The 26,923-nt window shown below is 44.3% G+C and overlaps 2 protein-coding genes across 2 annotated transcripts; both read left to right on the forward strand.

Annotated features, from left to right (window-relative positions):
• Positions 1 to 1,359: 1,359 nt before the first annotated feature.
• On the forward strand, positions 1,360 to 8,690 carry LOC310670588 (zinc finger protein RFP-like; the record flags this gene model as incomplete). Its single annotated transcript, XM_083426155.1, has 7 exons — positions 1,360 to 1,785; positions 4,230 to 4,325; positions 4,715 to 4,945; positions 6,013 to 6,035; positions 6,796 to 6,914; positions 7,644 to 7,676; positions 8,083 to 8,690. 7 exons carry the CDS (start codon positions 1,360 to 1,362, stop codon positions 8,598 to 8,600), a joined length of 1,446 nt encoding a protein of 481 aa, XP_083282281.1. The 3' UTR covers positions 8,601 to 8,690.
• A 7,714-nt stretch (positions 8,691 to 16,404) lies between these two features.
• LOC310670681 (zinc finger protein RFP-like) lies at positions 16,405 to 26,863 on the forward strand. The gene is made up of 7 exons (XM_083426342.1): positions 16,405 to 17,130; positions 21,740 to 21,835; positions 22,989 to 23,198; positions 24,003 to 24,025; positions 24,909 to 25,027; positions 25,794 to 25,826; positions 26,336 to 26,863. The coding sequence occupies exons 1-7, from the start codon at positions 16,921 to 16,923 to the stop codon at positions 26,851 to 26,853; spliced, it is 1,209 nt and encodes a 402-aa protein (XP_083282468.1). The 5' UTR covers positions 16,405 to 16,920; the 3' UTR covers positions 26,854 to 26,863.
• The last annotated feature ends 60 nt before the right edge of the window (positions 26,864 to 26,923 follow it).

Genomic DNA, 26,923 nt, shown 5'->3' on the forward strand with positions numbered 1-26,923 from the left:
ATTTTCATAGGTCTGACCTTGGAAACTTTAGCCTAGGCACCTAGTGCACTTTACCACTTCAGACTGCAGCAATGAAAATCCATTATTTGAAACGTTAGGTAAAGGTAAAGGTACGGGCCAGTCGTGTCCAACTCTAGGGTTGTGCGCCCATCTCACTTAAGAGGCCGGGGGCCAGCGCTATCCGGAGACACTTCTGGGTCACGTGGCCAGCGTGACAAGCTGCATCTGGCGAGCCAGCGCAGCACATGGAATGCCGTTTACCTTCCCGCTGGTAAGCGGTCCCTATTTATCTACTTGCACCCCGAGGTGCTTTCGAACTGCTAGGTTGGCAGGCGCTGGGACCGAACGACGGGAGCGCACCCCGCCGCGGGGATTCGAACCGCCGACCATGCGATCGGCAAGTCCTAGGCGCTGAGGTTTTACCCACAGCGCCACCCGCGTCAAAGTAACGTTTGAAACGTTACTTTATGTTAAAAAAGGCCCTGCACATAGAAACCTAGTACAATAGAGAGCAAGCTTGGCCAGAATCATTCTCCCTGATGTGTTAGATTTTTACTTGCATTGAGGGTTCTCATCTAAAATAAATTAAAACCGAAGAATCAAAAAGGTCATGCCCTACCTTCAGTTTGTCCAGGACGCGTGTAGCACTGTGGTCTAAACCACTGAATCTCTTGGGCTTGCCAACTGTAAGGTTGGCAGTTTGAGTCTTTTCACTGAGGGCATCCTTCCCATCCATGATAACGTCAACCTGGACCAATTTTTGAAATCTTTCTTTCTTTTTCAGGATAATCTTTATTGGTTTTTCTGTTACATACTACACATCCACATATTGTATTACATTTTACATTTATACTTGCTCCTAGAAGCAGACTTCACTCCTTCCTTCTTCTGGCTTTTTTATATCGCCTCTAATTTTTTTGCATTGTCTTTTTCCATTTTGTATATTGTTCTTCTTCTTCCACATTTGTCCATAAAGTGTCTGTAAACAAATAAATCCTTCTATATATACAATTCTTGTTGTCTGTCTATATTCATTTACAACTACTATTAGTTACATTGGTCACATTATACGTTTTACTTCAACCCACTCCAACAGACCCTTGAGCAGAGTAAGAGACTAGACATCCTGGCCAGGAGGACAGGGGAAGCCCCTTTTACACGGCTCTTCCTTCAAGGAGGTGCGTTTCCTTTAAACTGGGTGTGTTCCTCCACAATGACAGTATTTTATTTGTTTATCACAGTATTTATAGTACTGACAAGATTAAGAAAAATTCCTCAGTCATTTCTAGGTAGGGAAACACCCAGTGACTGAAAACTGAGAAAGTGGAACTTAACTCGGTTCTTTGGCCCGAGGGAGCCATGGCTGCTGCTGAGAAACCCGTAAAGGATCTCTGCGATGAATCCACTTGCTCCATCTGCCTGGAGTATTTCCAGGATCCAGTGACCATCCCAGAGTGCGGGCACAACTTCTGCCGAGGCTGCCTGATCCAGTGCTGGGAGGAATCGGAGGGAGAGGCTTCCTGCCCTCAGTGCAGAAGAGCAGTCCAGCAAAATAATCTCATCCCCAACCGGCAACTGGCTAACTTTGTGGAAATAACCAAGAAGTTAAGTCTCCAAAGCGGGGAGGAGGAACAAGGAAAGGGGACAGTTTGTCAGAAGCACCAGGAGCCCCTGAAGCTTTTTTGTAAGGAGGAAGAAACACCCATCTGTGTGGTGTGTGACAGGTCCAAGGAGCACAGACATCATGAGGTGATCCCTCTGGAGGAGGCTTCTCAAGAGTACAAGGTAGGAAATCACTCGGGATCTTGATGGGGTAAAGAGCTGTGGGTTTTCTTGGGAGGTTTACTGTAATTCTTAGGTTCAACTAGACGTGACATTAACACACCCTCCAACTGTCCCTATTTTCTAGGGACAGTCCCGGATTTACAGAAGCCATCCCAGTATCTGATTTGATCCTGGAGTGTCCTTTTTTCCTTAGGACATCCCTATTTTCATTAGAAAATGGATTTTTCTGCTTTGTCCTGGATCTTAGGCAAGTGAGAAAGGAAAACGCTCAACAACCTTTTGGGTGTCCTGGTTTTTTAAATATGGCATTCCTACTGGAGGGTATGCAAAATTTCCCTGAAAGCTTGTTTAAATAGCCATTGAGAAGCTTGGGGTCTCATGGGAGGTGGGTGGCACAAGTGCAATTCTTTTCTCTGTGTGCCAAAGGGGACTTCACTTGAAATCCATATGAGGGTGCCAAAATACCAAAGATTACCAAAGTCTGTCCCTGATGCCATCCACTATTACAAAAGCTGCCCCAAGTCTTGTGAAGTTTTGCCTGACTGCCCCCACACTTGCAATGAAGACTCCTGAGGCAAAGTGATGGTAGAAAAAGGTTTATATTTCTTAACAAGTCAAAAATCTGCAAATCAAATTTAGAAACGTGCAGGCAGGCCTAAGGCTATGCACACATTTGCGATTTAAAACGCAGTGCGGTCACTTCAAATTACATTTGCACCTTGCTAGGCTCAGCTGGTGGAACTAGGAACCAGAGTGGGACCTGACTGCATGGGCATAGCAGGCTAGAGCGGGGAGAAGCACACTTTTTAATGAGAACTCTCCTCTGTGCTATTATGAATAAAAACAAAATTCTGATTTTGTTTCAGGAGCATCTTTTTAAAAGGCCTTTTACTTTCTTTTTAAAAAAACCCCACTACACTTGTTTTTCTACACTAGCGCAAATGTGCTCTTGTGCAATGTAATAATAACAATTCAAAGTAAAAGTAACAATAATGAAATGAAACTTCACAAAAGAGCCTTCCTTTAAAAAATGTCCATTTAGAAACCTGAGGGATAACCCAGTTTTCGGGAGTGGGGGCACAGCTAAGCCTTAAGACTCTTAATTTCAGGGTCGTAGGCTCAAGTCCCATGTTGGGCAAAAGATTCCTGCTTTTCAGGGGATTGGACTAAATAATGATGAGGATGATGATGATGAAGATGATTTACACCCTGCCCATCTGGCTGGGTTTCCCCACACACTCTGGGTGGCTTAAAGGTAAAGGTAAAGGACCCCTGACAGTTAAGTCCAGTCGCAAACGACTCTGGGGTTGTGGCGCTCATCTCGCTTTATTGGCGGAGGGAGCCGACGTTTGTCCGCAGACAGTTTTTCCGGGTCATGACTAAGCTGCTTCTGGCGAACTAGAGCAGCGCACAGAAACGCCGTTTACCTTCCCGCTGGAGCGGTACCTATTTATCTACTTGCACTTTGACGTGCTTTCAAACTGCTAGGTTGTGAGGAGCTAGGACCGAGCAACAGGAGCTCACCCCAAGGGAGTTTGAACTGCTGACCTTCCTATCGAAAAGCCCTAGGCTCAGTAGTTTAGACCACAGCGCCACCTACGTCCCTATATAAAAGCATAGTAAAACATCAAACTTTAAAAACTTCCTGATACAGGGCTGTCCTCAGATGTCTTTTAAGTTATGTAGTTCTTTATCTCCTTGACATCTGATGGGAGGGTGTTCCACAGGGAGAGTGGAACTAGCAGAAGACCCTCGGAGGAGGACCTCAGTCTGGGCTGAATGATGGGGTTGGAGATGCTCTTTCAGGTGTACTGGGCTGAGGCCATTTAGGGCTTAAAGGTCAGCACCAACACTGAATTGTGCTTGGAAACATACTGGGAGCCACTGAAGATCCTTTAGGATCTTACATGGTCTTGGCAGCCACTCCCAGTCATCAGTGTAGCTGGATTAGTTGTAGTTTTCGAGTCACCTTCAAAGGTAGCCCCAAGTAGTGTGCATTGCAGCAGTCTAAGTGGGAGATAACCAGGGTATGCACCACTCTGGCAAGAGTGCACAGGCAGGTAGGGTCTCAGGCGTACCACATGGAGCTGGTAGACAGCTGCCCTGGACACAGAATTGACCTGTGTCTCCATGGACAGCAGTGATTCCAAAATGACTCCCAGGCTGTGCACCTGGCCCTTCAGGGGCACTGTTACCCCACACCCACCTGTTCCCTGTCCCCCCAAAAAAGTACTTCTTAATCCTTGTGGTCTCTTCCAACTACAGTTCTATTATTCTATGAATCTCCCAGAGCAAGTGTCAGAAACTAAAATGTACCAGAGAGATTATCAGTTAAAAAGCTAAGAGCAGAGCCACTGGGCAATAGAATGGAGCATAGTGCTTGACTTCTCTTTATCTCTCTTTATCGGTCTTAGTCACAATCTGAGATTTTGTTTTCTCTTTAGGGAATAATAGGTAACTGCCTGGAGATTCTGAGGAAAGAGAAAGAAACCATTCTGAAATATGACGCAGACCTGGAGAAGGAGAGCCAAGACCTCCTTGTAAGTGTCACTATTGTTAATAGGAAGGGAACAACTACTTGACGAATCAAGTAGGGTCTGAGGAGGGATGGGGAAATCTACTTTTGTTTCTCTCAGTTTCATATATTTCTGTCTTAAATTCACTTCTCCACATCTCCACTTCACTTATTATTTTTTTAAGTCCTCATGAAAATCCATCAGTATTTTAGTACCATTTTCTGCTAATATACATATTTTTACATGAGGTTTTGCCCAGTATACACATATTTTGCAAAGCAGTATCCCCTAATTCCTATTTCTAGGCCATTTACCTTAATAAATACATTTTCGTGCACCCTTTAACCTTAGTATCTGCATTTTGTAGGCATTACCCGGCCTCCTCTTTTCTTCTTTCTATCTGCTTCTTGCAGAAATTAACAGAAACTCAGAGGCAGAAGACAGTGGAGGAATTCAGACAACTGCGCCAAATTCTGGAAAAACAAGAAAAATGTCTGCTGAATGAGATAGAACAGATGGAGGAGGAGATTGCAACGAGATGGAATGAGCACCTGGCCACACTCTCCGAAAATCTCTCCTCTCTTGAAAGTATCATCCAGGAGATGGAGGAGAAGAGTCAGCAGCCAGCGAGTGAACTCCTGCAGGTAGGATGGTGGCGGCAGGAACAGCACAAGGCTGGAAAAGTTTGCCTGCATACTTTTATGTGCCTCATTCATCTATACAAGTAGTAGAGAGGCTGTTTACTGAGCCTCTAGGTAGGTCTGTTCTGTACAGGAGCATCCCAGAGAACAGGGATGGTTTATTCACTGGAGATTCTTGTTCAGTGCTGCTGCTGCTGCTGATGATGATGATGATTATATTTACTGAATTGATATCCTTCCCTTCCTCCCCAAGGGGCCTGTGGCAGCAGATTACAATACAAAAACAAAGCAAAAAGCATTTTAAAAACCATTGCAATAAAAAGCATTGAGAACAACTGTAGTTAAAGGCATTCTAAAAGCAATTACAATTTTAAAACAGACTTCCATCTCATGATGTCGAGGTTGCCAGGAGCAGTGTTCTTCAGCTATCAGATGTCTGAGTAAACAGGAATATATTCACATTCCTCCTGTAAGTTTTCATGCTACAGGCTTTCCCCCCATAGAATTGTAGAGTTGGAAGGGATCCCAAGGCTCATCTAGCCAACCCCCTGCAATGCAGAAATCTCAACTCAACCATCCATACTTCTGCTTAAAAACCTCCAATGGAGGAGAGTCCACCACTGTCAGAGGGAGTCCATTCCACTGTCAAACTGCTCTTACTGTCAGTTCTTCTTGCTGTTTAGTCGGAATCTCCTTTCTTCTAACTTAAAGCTATTAGTTTGAGTTCTGTCCTCCTGAGGAGGGAAAACAAGCTTGCTCTATCTTCCATGGCATAGCGCTTTAGATATTTGAAGATGGCTACCATATCTCCTCTCAGTCTCCTTGTTTTGTTTTTTTTAAAAATGTTTCCAGAATCAAAATGGTATAAATTTCAAACTGATGTGGAAATGTGAGGAGCTAAAGACTAGAAAATTAAATTCTGAGAGATAACAACATTGGCTGGTTGAACTATTCCTATCTAAAAAATTGGTGTGTACTGGGCAGACTGACATCCAAGGGCCAGGGTCTGAGGGGGTCTTCCTAGTGTGGCCTGTGGTGTGTAGTGAATTCCTTTCTCTTTTCCCCTCTAGGATGTGAGAAGCACCTTGCAGAGGTGAGTGGATCCTGCTCATTTCCATTAGCATCACTCTGTAAGGTTGGGAAAAGACCAGAAGGTCACTACATAAAGCCTGGCCCTCCAAGCTCCTGATGGAGAGACTGTCGGACAAACTCCTTCATTTCACTGGCACAGATAGGGGCCTCTCTTTTGAACTTGTAGCACCACTATTCTCAACCAAAGGATCACCTGTGGAAGGCAATGAAGTGAAGCTGGAGGAGAGAAACTTTTGAGCGTTACTATAGTACATTGTTATGTACTGAAGTTTTCACCCTGGGCCAGCAGGGGGATACTGTAGATAGTTTTCACTCATGTCCACATATGCAAATAAGGGATTGAAAGTGACGTTCAGTGATTGGATAGTTACAGAAAATGGTTACTGTTGAGTTGTAGTGGAGCTCTATATAAGCAGGCTGGCTGAACCCTTCAGTTCAGTTCAGTTCAGTTCTGGCCTGTGAATAAACAAGAGCTGTGTCATCTGATATGTTCACCCACAACTTAACATACATAATGTTTCTTATTTGAATAGAAATAAGTGGGGAGACTCAGGGATCTGCAGTTGCCTTTCTGGTCCTCAGGTGTCTGGCTGTGAACTCTAGAGTGAAGGGAAATCTCTGCCTCTGTGCCTGCCTGTTTCTCTAGAGTCTAGACATTCTACCATTTTCTCTCTCCTCTTACTTTTAAAATTTAAAATTTTGAAATTTTGCTTTTACTAGGAATTCTGGATTTGGGGGGTTAACATTCTTTTCCCCATCAGGTATGAGAGAAGAGAGAGACTGGCGAATGCACTTTCTTTCCCTCTAAAGCTAAAATGGAAGACCTCCAGATTCTGTGATACAAATCTCCTTCTGGAGGACATCATGAAAGAATTCAAAGGTAATGAAGAATGGCGGCAAGGATTTTGTACTGGGCATTATATTAGTCCAACACAGAGCATGCCAGGCTCTTAGGCATTGTATTTTGTTTTTGCTGTGGACATGGGGTGGCACGATCGTAACTTCCCTCTTGGTGCTCCAGCCATCATTGTATTTTCTCCAAAATGCCTCATATGCATTGGCACTCTGGGGCATTAGAAATTGTGTCTGCCACTTGTAACGAAACCCTGCACCAGACTGTACAGTAAAGTCAGGATTTTTTCCTCCTATGTGCATCTGTTTACAATTACCTTTGCATGAGATGACTGCCTTCCTCAGCAAGCTTAGGTTCTCATTATGTTTAACCATTCTGACTTTAATTATTTCCCACACCACTTTACTTGGGGCAGATGTTAAGGCTGGGTCCATCTCCCCCGTGCATCCTGTTCCATGATTGCTATTGCTTTGGCTACCCTCTGTGCCTCCATTATGGACCCGTTTCAGGGAGAACATTCAGATTCAATGCTGAATATTTTTATTCTGCTATTTTTAAGTCCCATTTACCAATGTGGAGTTTTAGTTTTCTTTAATTGGTTCATCTTACATTTTTAAAAAATTGTTACATGACCTCATCTTTTACCTGAAATAAGGATACAACAGATGCCATGTTAATAAATGATATTATTCTAACAATGTTTATTTGAGGTACAGCAATCTTGTGCTTAAACATATTATCTTTTATCTTCCTCAGATGCTATGTTATTCAAACTACAGTTTCAGAAAGGTAAATTTTTGATGGAGACCCATATTCACAGGAGGGCTGGAGAATAGTTTTCAAACTGCTCTGGGGATGGGAGGAGGAGGATATGTGTGTGATGGTACTGGCACTAGCCAATAGGCACCCACCACAGCCAGGTTTCACTAGATAAGCTATAAAGATCCAGTTTAGGCACAGCTTGTGAATATACAAATGCAGGTGTGTATAAAAAGGAGAAAATAACTGATTTGAAAACCAACAAGGAAGGTATTCACTGCAGGGAAAGTCTGGAAGAAGGAGAGCAGTGTCCCAAGCCTAAATGCAAGACAAGGAACCCCATTTATTTGAGAGGGAATCTGGTTCTTCTGGGTATTCCTTGGATTAGGATGTCCGTCTCTAACTCTCAGCTGATTCTACATCTTTCCCCCAACAGCAAATATCACTCTGGATCCAGACACAGCCCATCCCAGCCTCATTCTGTCCAAGGATCGGAAAAATGTGGCATTGGGAGGCAAAAAGCAAAAGCTTCCTGACAATCCTGAGAGATTCAATACCTTTCAATCTGTGTTGGGACATGAGGGATTCACAGAAGGCAAACATTTCTGGGAAGTCACTGTGGAAAGTGGTGATTGGTGGGATGTCGGGGTCGCCAGGAAGTCTGTGAGGCGAAAGAGTTGCTTCTTCTTAAGCCCTGAGGGAGGGTTCTGGGCTTTGGGGAATTGGGGAGGCGAGTACTGGACCCGTACCTCCCTTGATTCTTCTCCTCTGTCCCTGAGTGAGAAGCCCAGGAGAATCCGAGTGACTCTGGACTATGAAGGGAGGGAGGTGTCTTTTTATGATGCCGACTCAGGAGCCAAACTCTACACGTTCTCAGGAGCCTTGTTCTATGGAGAGACCCTCCTCCCTCTCTTTTGTCTGTTGGATAATAAAACCCACCTCAGGATCTCCTGAGGAGACTAAATCTGCCTCACAGGCCCAGTTGGAGTTTGTCTCCAGACTGGACTGACTGATATAAAAATAAGCATTTACCTCTCAAGAGCAGTTTTGGCAGCACAAATAACAAAACTGACAAAAACCTCCATTTCCCAGGATCCCCTCTGCAGCTGAAAGAGACAGAAACACTTTCAAGAGTCTCAATAAATAATCTTTTCCTCAAAAGGATAGCTTCCATCACCGTCAATCCTGGTTTAATTTTCTACCCTCTTTATCCCCACAAGAAATCCAGCAGCTGTTAAAATACAAACATTAATAGATGACTAGAAATTAACCCCTTTACCCACATCTGGAGGGAAAGCACCTTGTTGTGTAGACCTCAGGAGGAAGAAAACGTTAATAATGTGTGTGAGGCCATAACTTCCAGCCCCATCTGCAAATGCAGCCTCTCCATCTCCACACTTTATCAGAGATGAATCTCACTGAATTCAGTGGGGCTTTTGGACAATTCAATATGTTTAGGGTTGCTGCATTAATCTTTTCTATATAAATGTTGGATTCCGTATATTGGGACAGCCAATGAAATGTCCTTTGGACGATGTCGAACTATAACTCCCATCCAACAAGGCCAACAAGTCAGAGATGATGGGAGTTGTAGTCCAGCAACTTTTGAAAGGCACCCGCTTGGCTCTGCCTGCCCTATATACCGTATTTTTTGCTCTATAAGACTCACTTTTTCCCTCCTAAAAAGTAAGGGGAAATGTGTGTGCGTCTTATGGAGCGAATGCAGGCTGCGCAGCTATCCCAGAAGCCAGAACAGCAAGAGGGATTGCTGCTTTCACTGCGCAGCGATCCCTCTTGCTGTTCTGGCTTCTGAGATTCAGAGTATTTTTTTTCTTGATTTCCTCCTCCAAAAACTAGATGCGTCTTGTGGTCTGGTGCGTCTTATAGAGCAAAAAATACGGTAATTCCCATTCAGATTTCCCTCTGATCCCAAACCCCATCCTGGTTATAGGATGCTCCCCCAAAGAGGGTCCTTTCACTACCAGGTGGATGTTACTTTTCTCCCAGGCTTTTAATAGCTATCATTTAATGCAGTTTAATTCTTATAACTATTTTGTTTCTACCCTTGCTTGTTTTTAGTGCTGCATTTATTGGTCATGATATTACGCTGCCTTTTAGCGTTCCACCTAAACATTAGGAAGAACTTCCTGACAGTAAGAGCTGTTCGACAGTGGAATTTGCTGCCAAGGAGTGTGGTGGAGTCTCCTTCTTTGGAGGTCTTTAAGCAGAGGCTTGACAACCATATGTCAGGAGTGCTCTGATGGTGTTTCCTGCTTGGCAGGGGGTTGGACTCGATGGCCCTTGTGGTCTCTTCCAACTCTATGATTCTATGATTCAGTGCCGGGGTTACACTAATTTTTTTGTGCCGATACAGATTTCCTGCTGATTTGCTTTTAATGAATTTCATTTGTATTTTAATTTGGGAACTGATCAGAGTATGTGGCTAATTAGAAGGCATAGAAATGCCAAGAAATAAAGTAAAATAAAAGCTCTATAACTCCTCAGGCTGTCAAGGGCCTCCTTCTGGACTGCTGCTGTTTTGCAGGAATATTTTGCAAGATGCTATCAATGCAATAATACTGCATTTAAAAAAGGTAAAGGACCCCTGACAGAAGTCTAGTCACGAACTACTCTGGGGTTGCGGTGCTCATCTGGTTTTGCTGGCCGAGGGAGCCGACGTTTGTCCACAGACAGTTTTTCCAGGTCATGCGACCAGCATGACTAAGCCACTTCTGGCGAAACCACAGCAGCACACAGAAACACCATTTACCTTCCCGCCGGAGCCCAAGAGGCTCAGTGGTTTACACCACAGCGCCACCCATGTCCCTAATACTGCATTAGTAGCAGATTCATAAGGGACCCTTCTGCTTTGGGGGTTATTCTGCAAGGCTTCCCCAATAATAATGCATTGTTGCCATGGGGGGGGGGGCTCCCATATCCTATAATGGAACAAATATTTATGGCATGGAGAGCTCTGCAACTTCAGCAGAAAGAATCAGGACATGGATGCTTTAGCTGGACTAGATGAGCCTTGGATCCCTTCCAACTCTTATATTCTAGGATTCTATGGACTGATAACCAACGAAGCCATTGCAGAAGTCTGCAGACACAAATAGCAAAATAGACACAAAATAAATGCAAAAAAACCTGGGATTGTGTTTGACCACCCCAACAACATCATGACCGATATTCATCCAAAATACACACACAGAAAAAGTTATATATAAATGTTAGGGGCGTTGCATTTTGTGTTGGGGTAGAGGGGTGAGCATTGGGTCATCTCACCTTAGGTGAATGTGAACTAAGGCTATAGGGCACCATAGCAGATTCAAAACATGTTTTGCATATCATTGCACGAATTAAAGTTTGGTACACCTGCGTCCTTCCTGCTATCTAATGGCTGCTTACCCAGTCACAGGGTGGGCAGCTGTTGTGGTTCCAATCTCCAGGGAGTCACTGTTTTTCCTATCGATAAACACACCCATTACCTCTCAACAGCGCCATTTGACTATGCAATAAATGTTTTAAAAACAAGCTTGTAAAACACGCAATAAATAATTTGTATAAATTGAATGTATATAATCTAGAGAGGTGGGACCCGGGTGGCGCTGTGGGTTAAACCACAGAGCCTAGGACTTGCTAATCAGTAGGTCGGTGATTCAAATCTCCGCGACGGGGTGAGCTCCTGTTGCTCGGTCCCTGCTCCTGCCAACATAGCAGTTCAAAAGCACGTCAAAGTGCAAGTAGATAAATAGGTACCGCTCCGGCGGGAAGGTAAACGGCGCTTCCATGTGCTGCTCTGGTTCACTAGAAGCGGCTTAGTCATGCTGGTCACATGATCCGGAAGCTGTACGCCAGCTCCCTCAGCCAATAAAGCATGATGAGCGCCGCAACCCCAGAGTTGGCCACGACTGGACCTAATGGTCAGGGGTCCCTTTACCTTTACCTTTACTAATCTAGAGAGAGAAATAGAAATTCAGATCTTTGGAAGCAAATAGAAGACCAAGACCTTACATGGGATGTTGGATTTCTCCAAGGCTCATTTCAGTCATCCTCTGAAGCCACAGAGACCAGCTTCAAAGTGGGTGCATCTCTGATGCGTGGGGGGACAAGTCAAATCAAGGCCTCTTAAGGAGTTCCCCATTTAAATCCAGCTACCCTAACCAATGTCATTTCCACCAAGTTGTGGCAAAGAAAAGGCTGGGCCACTCAACTTTATTATTTATACCCTGTCCATCTGGCTGGGTTTCCCCAGCACTCTGGGCGGCTCCCAACAGAATAGTAAAAACACGATAAAACACCAAACATTAAAAACTTCTCTAAGCAGGGCTGAGATTAGTGGGGCAGAGCACCAGTCTCCCTAACGGACCAGCCCCAGTGCAGTCTGCATGGATTTCCTGATGGAGCAAGAAGGGAAGAGCAGTGATGGGCACCAGCTCCCCGACAGTCAGTGTTCATATGCAGTGGTACCTTGGTTGTTGAACGTAATCTGTTCTGGGAGTCCGTTCGACTCCTGGAACCGTTCGAAAACCAAGGCACGGCTTCTGAATCGCTGCAGGAGCTTCCTGCACTCAATCGGAAGCTGCACCAGACGTTTGGCTTCCAAAGAACGTTCGAAAACCAGAACACTTTGAGGGTTTCGGTGTTCAGGAGCCAAAACCTATGAGTACCAAGGCATTCGAGAAGCAAGGTACGACTGTACTTTTAATGCTAAATGGGGGTTCTGTGGCTGGAGGTTTTCCTGCAGCCTGAGCATTGGGTAGGTTCTGTCCCCTTCTTCCACCACGTTTGCCATCCTTGCACAAGGAGAAGCTGGCCCTACTCTCAGGTGTTGCTCTCACTGGGTCTCTCCTAGCTGAGAACTGTCTCGCTTCTCTCCCAAGCTCAATCAGATGACAGAACCATTTCTCACAATGGGAGCATTTGTAGATCGGCTCATCCTCATCTTTATTTGTATGCCACCTTTCCATAGCTGAAACCGTGCTCAAGGTAGCTTACAGCATGAAAACATTTACATAATTAAAGGTAAAGGTACCCCTGCCCATACGGGCCAGTCTTGACAGACTCTAGGGTTGTGCGCTCATCTCACTCTAGAGGCCGGGAGCCAGCGCTGTCCGCAGACACTTCCGGGTCACGTGGCCAGCATGACGAAGCTGCTCCGGCGAACTGGCACCAGAGCAGCACACGGAAACGCCGTTTACCTTCCCACTATACAGAGGTACCTATTTATCTACTTGCACTTAAGGGTGCTTTCGAACTGCTAGGTGGGCAGGAGTTGAGACCGAACGAAGGGAGCTCACCCCGCCGCGGGGATTCGAACCGCCGACCATGCGATCGGCAAGTCCTAGGCGCTGAGGTTTTACCCACAGCGCCACCCGCGTCCCTTTTACATAATTACAAACACAAAAATGATTACTGTTTTTTACATAATTACAAACACAAAAACAGTAATCATAAACAATAGATTTGTTGTTGTTGTTTAGTCATTTAGTCGTGTCCAACTCTTCGTGACCCCATGGACCAGAGCATGCCAAGTACTCCTGTCTTCAAAACAATAGATAAGACACATCAAAAAGCATAATCGAATTTGAACAGTTTTCACATAGATCATAATAAGACCTGAAAATAAAGATACAAAAGACTGATATCCATAACAGCAGCAAAAACCTTTCAGCACTTTGTTTGCGGTTCTTTCAGTTGGATGTGACTTTGTAAGACTTGACACAAGTCACAGTCTCCTGCTAGAGACAGACAGAATGAAATCATCAGGATAACGGAGGAATCTTGTTCCTGTGATGTTGAACCCTCCACATCTCTGCCCGTCCAGCATCCCAAGAAGCACCTCTCTTATTTCCCTGCTGCAGGAATCATTCCTACAATCACAATTTCACAGTGAAGGAGGGAAATCTGCACATCACTTCCTATGTAGCCACTCGCTTTCATTATACCAAGACCAAATTGGATGCATTTTTTCCCCAGCTGACCAGCAGAGTCAGAGTTTTTCTTAAAACAAATGTCTGCCCATCCATCTGTATTACCTGAAGAGGAATAAGGCAAAGGTCCCCATTATTGGGGGGGGGGGGGCAAAACAAGTTCAGGGCATTATCAGAAAAGCCACATGAGCTAATCTCTTTGCACACCTATGGTGTCTCCATAAAAGCTATAGGGCTACAATTCTAATCATTTATGACCACTGGTCATGATATCTTGAGCTGATAGGAGTTGCACTCTAGTAACACTTGGAGGGCACCATGTTGGCTGGCCCTGGATTAATCCCTATCTGCTGTGACCATGTAAATAGGGACATTTTCATCTGAGGGATGTTGGAGGGAATGGTAGCAACTCCTATTTTCCTCTTCACATATAGCATCCAAAAAGGGGGCAAATGGTGTTGGTGGTAGGAATAAGACAAGGACTCCTAGATTAAAATCCTCTCGTGGTCAGAGGAATTAATGGACTGGCAACTTATCTTGTTCTTCGTTGCTTCTTCTGAACAACTCTCTGCAATAGGTGTCAATAATCACAACTGTTAGGCTTGCATAACAATCTGTCTCTGGCGTTACAAGGGTTGAGAGATAAAAACTTTAGATTTACTGCTAGGTCCTGCTTGGAAGGGACTTTAATCACACGGATGTTCTACAAACAGCATTAATGATTCCTATAAATGCCAGGTGGTTTTTTTCAGCAGATGAAACTGAAATAGCTACTCTATTTACAGGATGAATAAACAGCTTATTACCCAATTGGCTACAATACTTTTCCTTTCTTATATTTTTTGATAACTTCACATACCGTATTTTTTGCCCTATAGGACGCACTTTTCCCCCTCCAGAAATGAAGGGGAAATGTGTGTGCGCCCTATGGGGCGAATGCAGGCTTTTGCTGAAGCCTGGAGAGCGAGAGGCGTCGGTGCGCACCGACCCCTCTCGCTCTCCAGGCTCCAGGAAGCTATCCGCAAAGCCTTGCGCACCTGGGGGGAGTTCCCCCGGGCGCGCAAGGCTTGCGGGCGGCAGCCTGCAGTGCGGAGCACGGGGCGCCCTCCGGAGGATGTCCCGTGCTTCGCGCAGGTGTCGGCAAGCCTTGCGCGCCCGGGGGAACTCCCCCCGGGTGCACAAGGCTTGCGGGCAGCAGCCTGCAGCGCGGAGCACAGGGCGCCCTTCGGAGGACGCCCCGTTCTTCGTGCAGGTGTCGGCCAGCCTTGTGCACCGGGGGGAACTCCCCCCGGGAGCGCAAGGCTTGCGGGTGGCAGCCTGCAGCGCGGAGCACGGGGCGCCCTGAAGCAGAGCGCCCCTCGCGCCGGGCAGACATCGGACAGCCGCACAAGCTCGGGGGACAGCGGGGAGGTGCAGCGCCGCCATCCCACTGTTCCCCGACCTGGTTTTGGGGGGGAAATAAAGGAAATTTTTTTCCCTTTATTTCCCCCGCCCAAAAAGTAGGTGCGTCCTATGGGACGGAGCGTCCTATGGGACGAAAAATACGGTACCTCTCAAATAGTTATAGCAGGGGTCGGCAACGTGCGGCCCATGGGCCAGATGTGGCCCACGAGGACTGTTTTACCGGCCCCCAAGCTGACCCTGAACCGAACCGCCCGCTTGGTGAGTCCCCCACTCGCTGCACTACACCAGCGCAGTGTGGCGCGGGGACTTGCCAAGCGGCCCCAAAAACCGCGTCTGTGCACGCACAGATACCGGAAATCATGTCTGCGCATGTCCAGACGCCGAAAATCGCTTCTGCGAAGGCACAATTTTTGGAGTCTGGGCATGCGCAGAAACGATTTCCAGCACAGCAGACATGCGCAGACGTAATTTCTGGCATCACGCTGCAGCAGTGCAGCCCACAGACAATCTCTGTGGGAGTGATCCGGCCCATGGCCGGTAAACCTTGCTGACCCCTGAGTTATAGGGCCATTCGTAATTTGTCTTTGATAAGAATCTGAAATGTTTGGTAGATGTCTTTGCACGTGATCTATTTTTTTTCAGAAGACAAATGTTTTTACTGTCTTCAGCCGCTCTCCCTCCAAGATGGCAATATCACCTTCAGTGACCTCAAGAAGGTCTGCAAAAAGCTCAGTTTCACAAGCAGACTGAACATGGATGAGCTGTATGATGAGGACACTACTGTACAGCCAACAGCCTTTTGAAGCATCTTCAGAAGGATGATCAATGGAAGCTGCAAGGTGGGTGGCTGAATTTACAGCATCTGATCTACCAAATAAGTGGACAGTCATCTCCTACACTGTGAGCTTTCCAGCCTCAGCAGGGTATGTGGAGAGCATCTTCTCCACAATGGAAAGCAAATGGACCAATGTCTGGAACCAGTGCTCTGTGAAACTGATAAAAAGTGAGCTCCTAATTTCACTCGACTGTCACCTGCTGACTTCCACTCAATTATTTTGAAGGACAAGCCACAAGGAGTGACAAAAAGTACTTGTGAGAACGTTGAGTAGAGAGAGAGAAATATTGTTGGCTCAACTTTCAACAGCAACAAAGATTTCTATTATTATTATTATTATTATTATTATTATTATTATTATTATTATTATTATTATTATTATTTCCTTTCAGTATTGTTGGAATGTTTGCAGTTACCAATAGTTACCATCTGATTGGGATAGACACCATGTTATCATAATGTTTGGCATTACAAAGCCAAGCTATGATGTGATATTATTATTTCCTTTAAGTATTGTTGGAATGTTTGCAGTTACCAATAGTTACCATCTGATTGGGATAGACACCATGTTATCATAATTACTATGTTATCACATTACAAAGCCAAGCTATAATGTGATGTGCAATATTTTTCTTACACTTGTAAATTATAGTGCTTTTGTTATTTTTTTAATTGAAGAAAGTCTTGTAAACCATGTATGTCATTGTAATTGATTGCTTTGAACTCATTTCAGAACCGGGCAAAAAACAATTTCAGTCCCCAATCCCACCCTCCATCCTGTCCTGTATTTTGCCAGAACAAAGGTGATAACCCTGTGCCCAGATCAGGAGAACAGGGAAGCTCTTGGTACATAGCTCTTACTCCAGGGAGGAAGCTTTTCTTCAAGAAGGGTTGTTCCTCCACAATGTCAACATTTTATTTGTTTATAACAGTATTTGCACATTGATTTCTCAGGGCAGCGTTGAGGCAAACAAGAAAGGCGTGTCAGCATAAAATATATGCATTTCAGCACTGAGATCCTTATCCATTTACAGGATGAGAAACACCCAGGGTATATAAACAAAGAAAGTGAAATTGACTGTGTCTTTGGTGTGAGGGAGCCATGGCTGCTTCTAGGGGTCCCGTAAACAAGAAAATCCGTCTCCAAAGCAGGAAGGGAGGAGGAATGGGGAGATATTGTGAGAAGCACCAGGAGTCCCTAAAACTCTTCTGTATAGAGGATGAAACTGTAGTCTGTCTGGTGTGTGACAAATCCAGGAAGCACAGAGGTCATGAGGTGATTCCTGTGGATGAGGCTTCTGAGGACTACAAGGTAGGAAATCACTCTGGCTCTTGATGGGGAGTAGGGAAGTCTTCTTAATTCTTCTTGGGAGGTTTTCTGTAATTCTTAGGTTCAAAGTAGGCATGGCATTAATTGCCAGAATGCAATTTAAATGCTTGTTGATTAAATAGCCAAGGAGAAGCCTGAGGTTTTTTTTGGAGGTGGGTGGCATGAGTCTAATTCTTTCTCTCTCTGCCAGAATGCCAAAGGGGCTTCCCTTGAAATGCAAGCAGCAGGTTCAGTAACTGTTGGGACCATGACAGGGAAATAAATTATTAAAACTTGGGGACCCATGGTACATAATAAAAATGTGAATTTCACTTACACAATCTCCTGTCTAGTTTTTGTTTATGATTTTCAATTTTATACATTTCAACAATTTTACAATCATTTTAACATTTCAAAACTTGACTTCCCCCTTTTTTCTGCGTTTCTTTAAATTTATTTTTAAATATTTCCTGCATATCCAAATTAACTTAATTTGCTCATTCATTCATTCATCTACTTTAAATATATACTCTTATAAAGCTGCAGGTTATTACAATAATCATGCCAATGCTCTTATTTGTTTACAGTTTATTTGTGAATATTCAATAAACCATTTCCATTCTGTTATAAAAAGTTTGTTATCTTGATTTCTTATTTTTCCAGTAAGTTATGCCATTTCTGCATGTTCAATAAGTTTTTGTATCCATTCCTTTTTTGCTGGGACTTCTTCTTCTTTCCTGTCTTGTTTGGGCTGTGTACAGACTCGTTTACTCAGCACCCAGTGTGCTTCCACCATTGGTTTGGGAAGCTGTGCACACGTGATATTAGCCCAAACCCATTGGGAGCGTGACACGGAAATAATGGGTTAACGGTAACCCTTGGGGACCTTCTCCCCACCCCTCAAGGCTGCTGTAATTGTTGGCCTCCGGGACAAAGTCATTGAAATATACTCAGAGTCGCAAAGTGATTTCATGCTCTTTATTCAGCTCATAGTGGTGAGGAGGAATGAATGAATGTCCCCTCAAAGTATCTGCTTTATATACATTATTTACACAATGGGCTGCACATGATTGGCTAATTCCGGAATTCTACTGTAAGCCAATCAGGTTGTGGATTCACTTCTATCTGGAGCATGATTGGGTAGTTCCTGCCAACCAATCATACTGCTGCATTGTTCTAGGACCAATCAGACTGCTGCCTTTTGGATCCTATTGTTCTAGGACCAATCAGACTGCTGCAGTTTGGATCCTATTCAACTCAGTACATAACAGTCATACAGTGGGGCCTCGCAAGACGAAAAGAATCCGTTCCGTGAGTCTCGTCGTCTTGCGGTTTTTTTCGTCTTAGCGCTATTAGCGGCTTAGCGGCTATTAGCGGCTATTAAATGCTTAAGGGATTAGCGGATTAGCTGCTAAAAGGCTATTAGCGGCTTAGCGGGCTTAGTGGATCAGCTGATAAGCAGCTTAGCGACCAGCTGTTAAGCGGCTTAGCGATCAGCTGTTAAGCGGCTTAGTGATCAGCTGTTAAGCGGCTTAGCGGGTTGGCAAAAAGGGGGGGGGAACCCCGCAGGAACTCGCAAGACATTTTCGTCTTGCGAAGCAAGCCCATAGCAAATTCGTTTTGCGAAGCACCTCCAAAACGGAAAACCCTTTCGTCTAGCGGGTTTTCCGTCTTGCGAGGCATTCGTCTTGCGGGGCACCACTGTACTGCCAGAGAGTGCCTCCTGTGGCTGCAGAAAGCTGTAACTCATAACAGCTGCCTGTTGTTTTTGCTGTGTTAGCAGCACTGAAGTGACCTCTCCAGAACACAAGCGTGGGTCGTTTTTGTGTGGAGGTCCTGGGCTGCCCAGATGACAAGACCTCACCTCTCGGCCTCACAGATGTGGTCCAAAGGGAAGCAGTGGCACCAGTTTTGGCACCAGCTGGGCTGCAGGAATTGCCGGAAGGAGGCATAAAAGGCGCCATCCAATCGCCTTAAGGGACTCCGGATTTTATTTAGGGTTTACTCCTTAGCCTTTTCTTTTCCCGAATACATCCCGCAAGGTGGCGGGTACAGATTTTTCCTTGGGATGTACCCCCAAAGCCTTTCTCACAAATGAGTATAGCCACAAAGCAGTGGAGGTTTAGGATCAGAGTTTTCCTTCTCCTGGATGGGCTATTTTCCCTGGCTGATGAGCAAGGCTGCTGTGTAAATAATAAAAAATACTATACACATTAATTCCACGTAAACAACCTCATGTCTACTTTGGGCTTAGGCTGTGTACAGACGCCTCCACTGCTGCTTTGGCAAGATATCCTGTATTTACCCTGCATCTATCATGCTGCGTTAAACATGTCACTGCAAGAGGGAGAGACAATACGCTTCTGCCCTCCGTATTGTTAATCTTGGCCTCATACAGACCACACCCAGAAGTTTGGATAGTTTTTATGTGCACAGTAGAGCAGCCATGATGGATCAAAGTGGATTACACTATGACATGTCAATAGAAGCTCCTTGGACTTTTGTTCACATTGCTCATGGAGACCTTGTCAATGTGATAAGATAAGAGCAGCCATGAAGCCAAAACAAAAATGAAAGGATTACATTTTTTACTAACTAGCACTGGAATTTACAAAGTTCCAATGGGTCGGGCACCAGTGACACATTTGGGATCAAACCTGTTCATCGCCGCACCCCAATAGAGTATAGTCATCCAGAGTCTACATTTTATGTGGGTCCACCAAAAGAACAGTAAAATTAAAGGAAAACTCAATGAAAAGGTGCAGCCCCCAGATCCTGTTCAATCAATCAATCAATATTGTTATGAGTTTATGGGTGCCAGATTCCCCTAAATTCCTGGATTCTGATGTGTTAAGAACCTGGGGTGATGAGTCATTAAGAAAACAAAGGAAAGGTTATGGAGTTTTAAGAAAGCAAAAGAGAGGGGGCTCTGTGCCAGACAGCAAACATTTCTCCCACATACTTGCAATGAAGGTTCATGAGGCAAAGTGGTGGTAGAAAAAGGGTTATATTTCTTAAGTGAAAAAATGTGCAAACCAAATTCATAACATACAGGTAGGCAAAAGGCTATGCACACATTTGTGGCGTAAAACACAGTGAAGTTGTTTTGAATCACATTTGCACATTTCTGGGCTCAGCTGGTAGAACTAGCAACCAGGGTCTGATCTGACTACAGGGGGGGGTCCATTCCCCCCCCCCCTACAATAAGGCAGCAGGTAGTGGGAGAAACACACATGGTCTGGTTGTGGGGTGGGGGCTTGCACAGTAAGGTGGCAGGGTGGTGGCCCAGGTGATCTCCCCCCAGAGGGAAGGGTGGAGGTACACACTTTTAAAAGAGAACTAAGAACTGACTCTCCCCTCCTCTGTGCTATTATGATTAAAGCAAAATCCTGATTCAGCTTCCAGATAATTTTTTTTTAATGCTTCTAAATTTCTTTTTAAAAAACAAATATTAGCACAAAGAAGCTCCTATGCAATTTAATAATAATGAAAAGTAAAATAACTAATAATGAAATGAAACTCTTCAGAGAAGGTTACCAAATTTATCGAGAGAGCAATGAGACCGAGAGCTGTTATCTGAATGACATCAGTGTCGTCACCCGGATTCCTCGCCTACGTTTTTATGATTATTATCATTATGTTTTTTTATTATTATTTTATTACTTCTGCCAAGTTTTAAGTACTGAGATTATTAATTTACCTAGGGTTTTAATAGGTCACAAGATTTTATGGTAACTATATCTGTAATGTATTCCTGTTGGTGTTTGTCCTTTGATGCTATGGCCTGTCGGCTACGCAAATAAAGTCTAGTTACTTACTTACTTACTTCCAGAGAAGAAGGAGACAGTTCAGAATTACAGCAGGGGGTTGAGGGAGGTCACAGCTCAGAGGCAGATGAGGAGAAAAGCTGGGAAATAATGGGAGAGGAGGAGGAGGAAGAGGAAGAGGAAGAGGAGGAGGAGGAAGAAGAAGAAGCAGAAGAAGCAGAAAGACAGCTGACAGACTGTCTTTAGACAGCATTCCAGAGCCCCCCTCCCAGAATACGGCAGGCATTGAAAACAGAAGAGCTAAGATCTCAAAGGCAAAAGGCATTTTTCAACACCCGTAGTGATGACTCATGAGGAAGTGAGAGAGACAGAAGGGGTGGGGTTTCACTCAGAGCAACACCTTTGCTACAAGAGACTGCATTTCTAAGCCTCTCTCTGTGAATATTGAATAAAAAGCATTGGTAAGAACTTTCCTTGTCTTATCCATTCCTGGCAACCTGCCATGGGAGGTTGGATCCTCTGACGCCTGACAATTGCCCAGTCCTAGCCATGAGTACTATTATATTTCCACCACAAACACTTTGATGTGTGAAGCTCGGATGTTGCTATGGGACAATCTGTCCACAAAAGGTTATTCACTCCTCCTTCATTAAAGCCTTGATTTCAAAATTTTGAGCTAAAAAGCCTAGAAACTCATAGAGCAGATTTCAAAAACTAGCAATTATCAGGTAAAAAGCTTTAAGAGTAGTGAGGCATCAGGCAATAGAAGGGAGCATAACAGCCAACCAAATTCTCTCTTTCTATGTCTGTCTCAATCACGATCTGAACTTTTATTTTCTCTTTAGGAAAAGATCAATAGCTACCTGGAGAACCTTAGGAAAGAAAGAAAGAAAATTCTGGCCTATGAAGCAGAACTGGAAAAGGAAAGCCAAGACCTCCTTGTAAGTGTCACTAGTGTTCACTGGAAGGGAAGAAGTGCTTGACGAATCAGGTCAGGACTGAATAGAATGGGGAAATCTGTCTATTTCTGTTCATCTCAGTTTCATACATTTCCATTTTAAAGTAATTTCTCTCAATTTTGCCTTTGAATCCAAACTGAACTGAATCTTCTTCCCATGTGGCAGTTCAGATCCACAGAAGATAAGATAGTTGCAACATTCTGATTTGCTATACAGATTGTTGACGAAATATCTTTCTAAATGTGCACTATTTTATATCTATAGGAAATTCAAGTTGACTCAATGTATTAAAGTAAACAGAGGACTGTTGGGGATGAGCAGGCCAGCTCTGCCCTGCTTCTCTGTTTCTGTTGATTTCCTACTCATAGAAGTGTGAGGTGAGGACACTCTTATGTCCATGGCTTTCTGATCATCTTGTTGTTGTTTAGTCGTGTCCGACTCTTCATGACCCCATGGACCAGAGCACGTCAGGCACTCCTGTCTTCCACTGCCTCCCGCAGTTTGGTCAAACTCATGCTGGTAGCTTTGAGAACACTGTCCAACCATCTAGTCCTCTGCCGTCTCCTTCTCCTTGTGCCCTTAATCTTTCCCAACATCAGGGTCTTTTCCATGGAGTCTTCTCTTCTCATGAGGTGGCCAAAGTATTGCCAGATCTCAGTTCCAGCACCTCTCAGGCAGGCGCCATTGCCATTGTAATAGTAATAATGGTAATAGTAATTAAAACAAGGGAGGTATTCATGGTGAGTTCCGGCACCTCTTTTTCTAGAAAAATAGCACTAGGTACGGAAGGCAGGAGAAATGGCAACAGAGAAGGCAGAGCCACTGTGTTCATGCCTGCTGCCTCCCTGCCATGTTTACTTTAAATTATGAAGAAGAGGGCTTCCTTAGCCACTAAGGGCTTGTCCACACCTCCACTTGTTCTGAGCCTAGAAATCATGGGTCAAAGCAGTTTCCCTTTCCCCCGCTCCTTTCCCAGGGAAAACCCACTGTTTAGTTCTCAGTCAGAACCAATGTCAATCCAGAGAAAACCCAAATTTCCTGTGCAATTTTCATAACTCTCCTCCTGGTGTTGTAAAGACTGACCACACTCCAGACTCCGGTCTCCTCGTTTCCTCTTTCTATCTGCTTCTTGCAGAAAGGTACAGCAACTGAGATGCAGAAGGCAGAGGAGAAGTTCAGAGAACTGCACCAATTTCTGCTGAATCTGATCGAAGAGGTGGAGAAAGAGATTGCAGGGAGAAGGGATGAGCAGCTGGCCAGACTCTCCAGGAAACTCTCCTCTCTTGAGGAGATCATCCAGGAGATGGAGGAGAAGCGTCAGCAGCCAGCGAGTGAACTCCTGCAGGTAAGATGGTGGCAGGAATAGCCCAAGGCTCCACTCCAGGAAGAGGCTGCCTTGAAATCTGAAGTGCAGTTGTGTGAGAAGGAAAATGATAAATGGTTACTGGCTTATACTTGGGCCTGTGTTAGGAGTGAGTATGAAAATATCCTAGAAAAACTACCTAATAGTTCAACTTATGTGTACAATGACAAGTGCACTGGGAAGGGGTGGGATACCACAATTTTTTGTGTGCAGCAAATTGGATGAAATTTAAGAAGTTATGGCCCAAAATTACCAATGGTGGAAAAATTCCTTAATTTTGCACTTAAAAGTGAATCCACCAAATGGGCATTTTATAAATCAATATGCAAATGGAATCACAGCCATCTGTCAACATTTGCACTTCTCTGAAATTTCCAAACAGTTCTCCAATAATGTTTACAAAAAAATCATACAAGATCATAAAGTGAAACTACCATTTAAAAATCATTATATTACAGAAAATTGCTTTGCAAAATGTGTGTTTCAGGCAAAATTGGATATAAAAATATCTATATTAGGAGAAAGCCACACTAAAAGGCTGGTGAATTTTCAGAAGGACTTTTAAAAAATTGCATACTGATGTGGAAATGTGGAGAGTTGAAGAGGGGACAATAAAAAATCTGAAAGATTCCAAAATTGGCTGACTAGGCCCTCCCTACCAAGAATATTTGTGTGTGATGGGCAAACTGACACCAGACAGCCAGAGTCCCTCCATTTCAGGGTCTGAAGGGGCTTCTTACTGTGGCCTGTGTTGTGCATTGAATTCCATTCTCTTTTCCCCTCTAGGATGTGGGAAGCACCTTGCAGAGGTGAGTGGATCCAGCTCATTTCCATTAACATCAGTACTTAAAGCCTGGCCCTCCAAGCTCCTGATGGAAAGACTTTAGGACTCCATACTCCATGTAATTTCACCCACAAAGATTGGGACCTTCCTTTTGAACTTGTGGCACCTCTATTCTCGTTCAAAGGATGAAGACCAAAACACTGCTGCCTCCCCCCTGCCCCGATCATACATGATATACTACTACTACTACTACTACTACTAATAATAATAATAATAATAATATATTTATACCCCGCCCATCTGGGTGGCTTCCAACAAAATATTAAAATACAGGAATGCATCAAACATTAAAAGCTTCCCTAAAAGCTATTTTGCTGAAGTTTATTGTGGGTGAGACAGAACAGTATTGAACAGTATTAGTACCTTCAAGGCTCATCAGGGTCTATATGGGTAAGGATCCTGGCCCCTCCATTTATTCTCTGTTGTCCCTTGCAATTCCTCTCCACCATCCTTTCTTGGATATATTGATTTGATTGTACAACTGTAGAAGATCTGCTTCACGCTCTGAGAGCATCTGGTTCCAGAGCAGAGGTTATCTAAGGCAGGACACCAGCAACCTCAATAAACAAATAGTCTGACCTTACTCAAGTGTTGCTAAGATAAAGCTGCTATACTTCCAAGCAACAGGAGAAAGTTACTTTCCTTGCAGCAACCAGTGCCTTTGTAGTTCCCTTCAAGATTTGCCAGTTCAGTCACTGCAGAAAACCCTCATGTACCACTCAGGTTCAGATTAGAGGTTACTAAAGCATCCATCTTGTTCTTTCTACCATTTTCTTCCTCCTTTTACTTTTTTCCTTTTCCTTTACTAGGAATTAGTGATTTGAAAGGTTAACATTTTTACTCATCAGGTGTGAAAGAACAGAGAGATCGGAGAATCCACTGGCTTTTCCTCCAGAGCTGAAGGAGGAGGCCTCCAGGTTCCGTGATATGAATCTCCGTCTGGAGGAAGTCATGAAGGAATTCAAAGGTAATGACAAATGGCTGCAAGGATTTGATGCTGGGCATTACATTAGTCTAACACACAACATGTTAGGCTCTTACTGTATTTTGCTCTTGCTGCAGACGGGAGTGGCACCATCATACCTCCCCCCCCCCCCCTTGGTGGTTCAGCCATCAATTAATTCCCCCCAGAATGTCCCATGTAAGTCAGCATGCTGCAGCATTAAAAATGGCGACTGCCACAAATAAAGAAAGCCCACATCAGACTATAGTAAAGTGTGGGGGGGGTATTGTTTTGCTGTTTTGTTTTACTTATTTTCATGTTTTTATCCTGTATCTTACTCTGTGTACCACCCTGAGATCTTATGATGAAGAGCAGTATATAAATCTAAGAAATAAATAATAAAATAATGTGCATCTGTTTACAATTCCCATTGCATGAGAGCTCTGGAATCCTCCTTCAGCAAGCTTAGTTTCTCATTTTGTTTAACCATTCTGGCTTTAATTATTTTCCCCACCACTTTATTTGGTGCAGATGTTAAGGTTGCATCCTTCCGATTTAATGTTGAATATTTTTATTCTGCTTTTTAAAAGTCTTGTTTACCATTGCTGAGTTTTACAGTTTTCTTTAACTGTTTTTTTCCTAAGTTCTTAATCATTTGTTCTACTGATTAATATTTTACTTGAAATAAAGATAGAACAGGTGCTGTGTTACTAAGTGATATTTTTCTAACAAAATTAATTTCAGGTAGAGCAGCATAGTGCTTAAACTTGTTATCTTTTTTCTTTCTCAGATGCTATGTTATTGAGACAACAGTTTCAGAAAGGTAAATTTCCAATGGTGACCCAAATTCACAGGAGGGATGGGGACTGGCATTTCATTGGGGTTGCACAATCTTTTCTGAAGACTTTGGAACCCTTAATACAGTGGTACCTCGGGTTACATATGCTTCAGGTTACATACGCTTCAGGTTACAGACTCCACTAACCCAGAAATAGTGCTTCAGGTTAAGAACTTTGCTTCAGGGTGAGAACAGAAATCGGGCTCCGGTGGCGCGGCAGCAGCGGGAGGCCCCATTAGCTAAAGTGGTGCTTCAGGTTAAGAACAGTTTCAGGTTAAGTATGGACCTCCGGAACGAATTAAGTACTTAACCTGAGGTACCACTGTAAGTTATTAACCCTAAAATGGCATTTATGTTCTTCATATGTATTGTCAAATCCCCGTTTTTTCAGGCGTCGTGTTCCAGGTTAAAATACACATAAGCCTGCCTCATTACATGTCAGTTTCTGTCTCTCAGCTGATTTTGCCGCTCTTTTCTTCATCTTCCCCCAATAGCAAATGTCACTCTGGATCCAGACACAGCCCATTCCTGCCTCATCTTGTCCAAGGATGGGAAAAGCGTGAGATTGGCAAACAGAAAGCAAGATGTGCCCAATAATCCTGAGAGATTCAACAACTGGCATTGTGTGCTGGGACTTGAGGAATTCACAGCAGGCAGACATTTCTGGGAGGTCACTGTGGGAAGTGAGGGAGAATGGGCTGTGGGGGTCGCCAGGAAGTCTATAGGGAGAAAGGGCCGCTTTCCCTTCAGTCCTGAGAGAGGGCTCTGGGCTCTGGAAAAGATGGAAAATGGGTACTGGGCCTGGAACCCGCCTTATAACACTCCTCTGTCCCTGAGGGAGAAGCCCAGGAGGATCCGGGTGACTCTGGACTGTGAAGGGGGACGTGTGTCTTTTTCTGACGCTGACTCAGGAGCCGAACTCTACACGTTCTCAGGAGCCTCGTTCTCTGGAGAGACCCTCCTGCCTTTCTTTCGCCTGTGGGGAAATGAAACCCACCTCAGGATCTCCTGAGGAGACTAAATATGCCTCTCTGGCCCAGCAGGAGTTTCTCTCCAGAAAAGAAGGGCTGAGATAAAACCCA

Source organism: Podarcis tiliguerta (assembly GCF_965153285.1).
Source record: "Podarcis tiliguerta genome assembly, chromosome: 2".
NCBI lineage: Eukaryota > Metazoa > Chordata > Lepidosauria > Squamata > Lacertidae > Podarcis > Podarcis tiliguerta.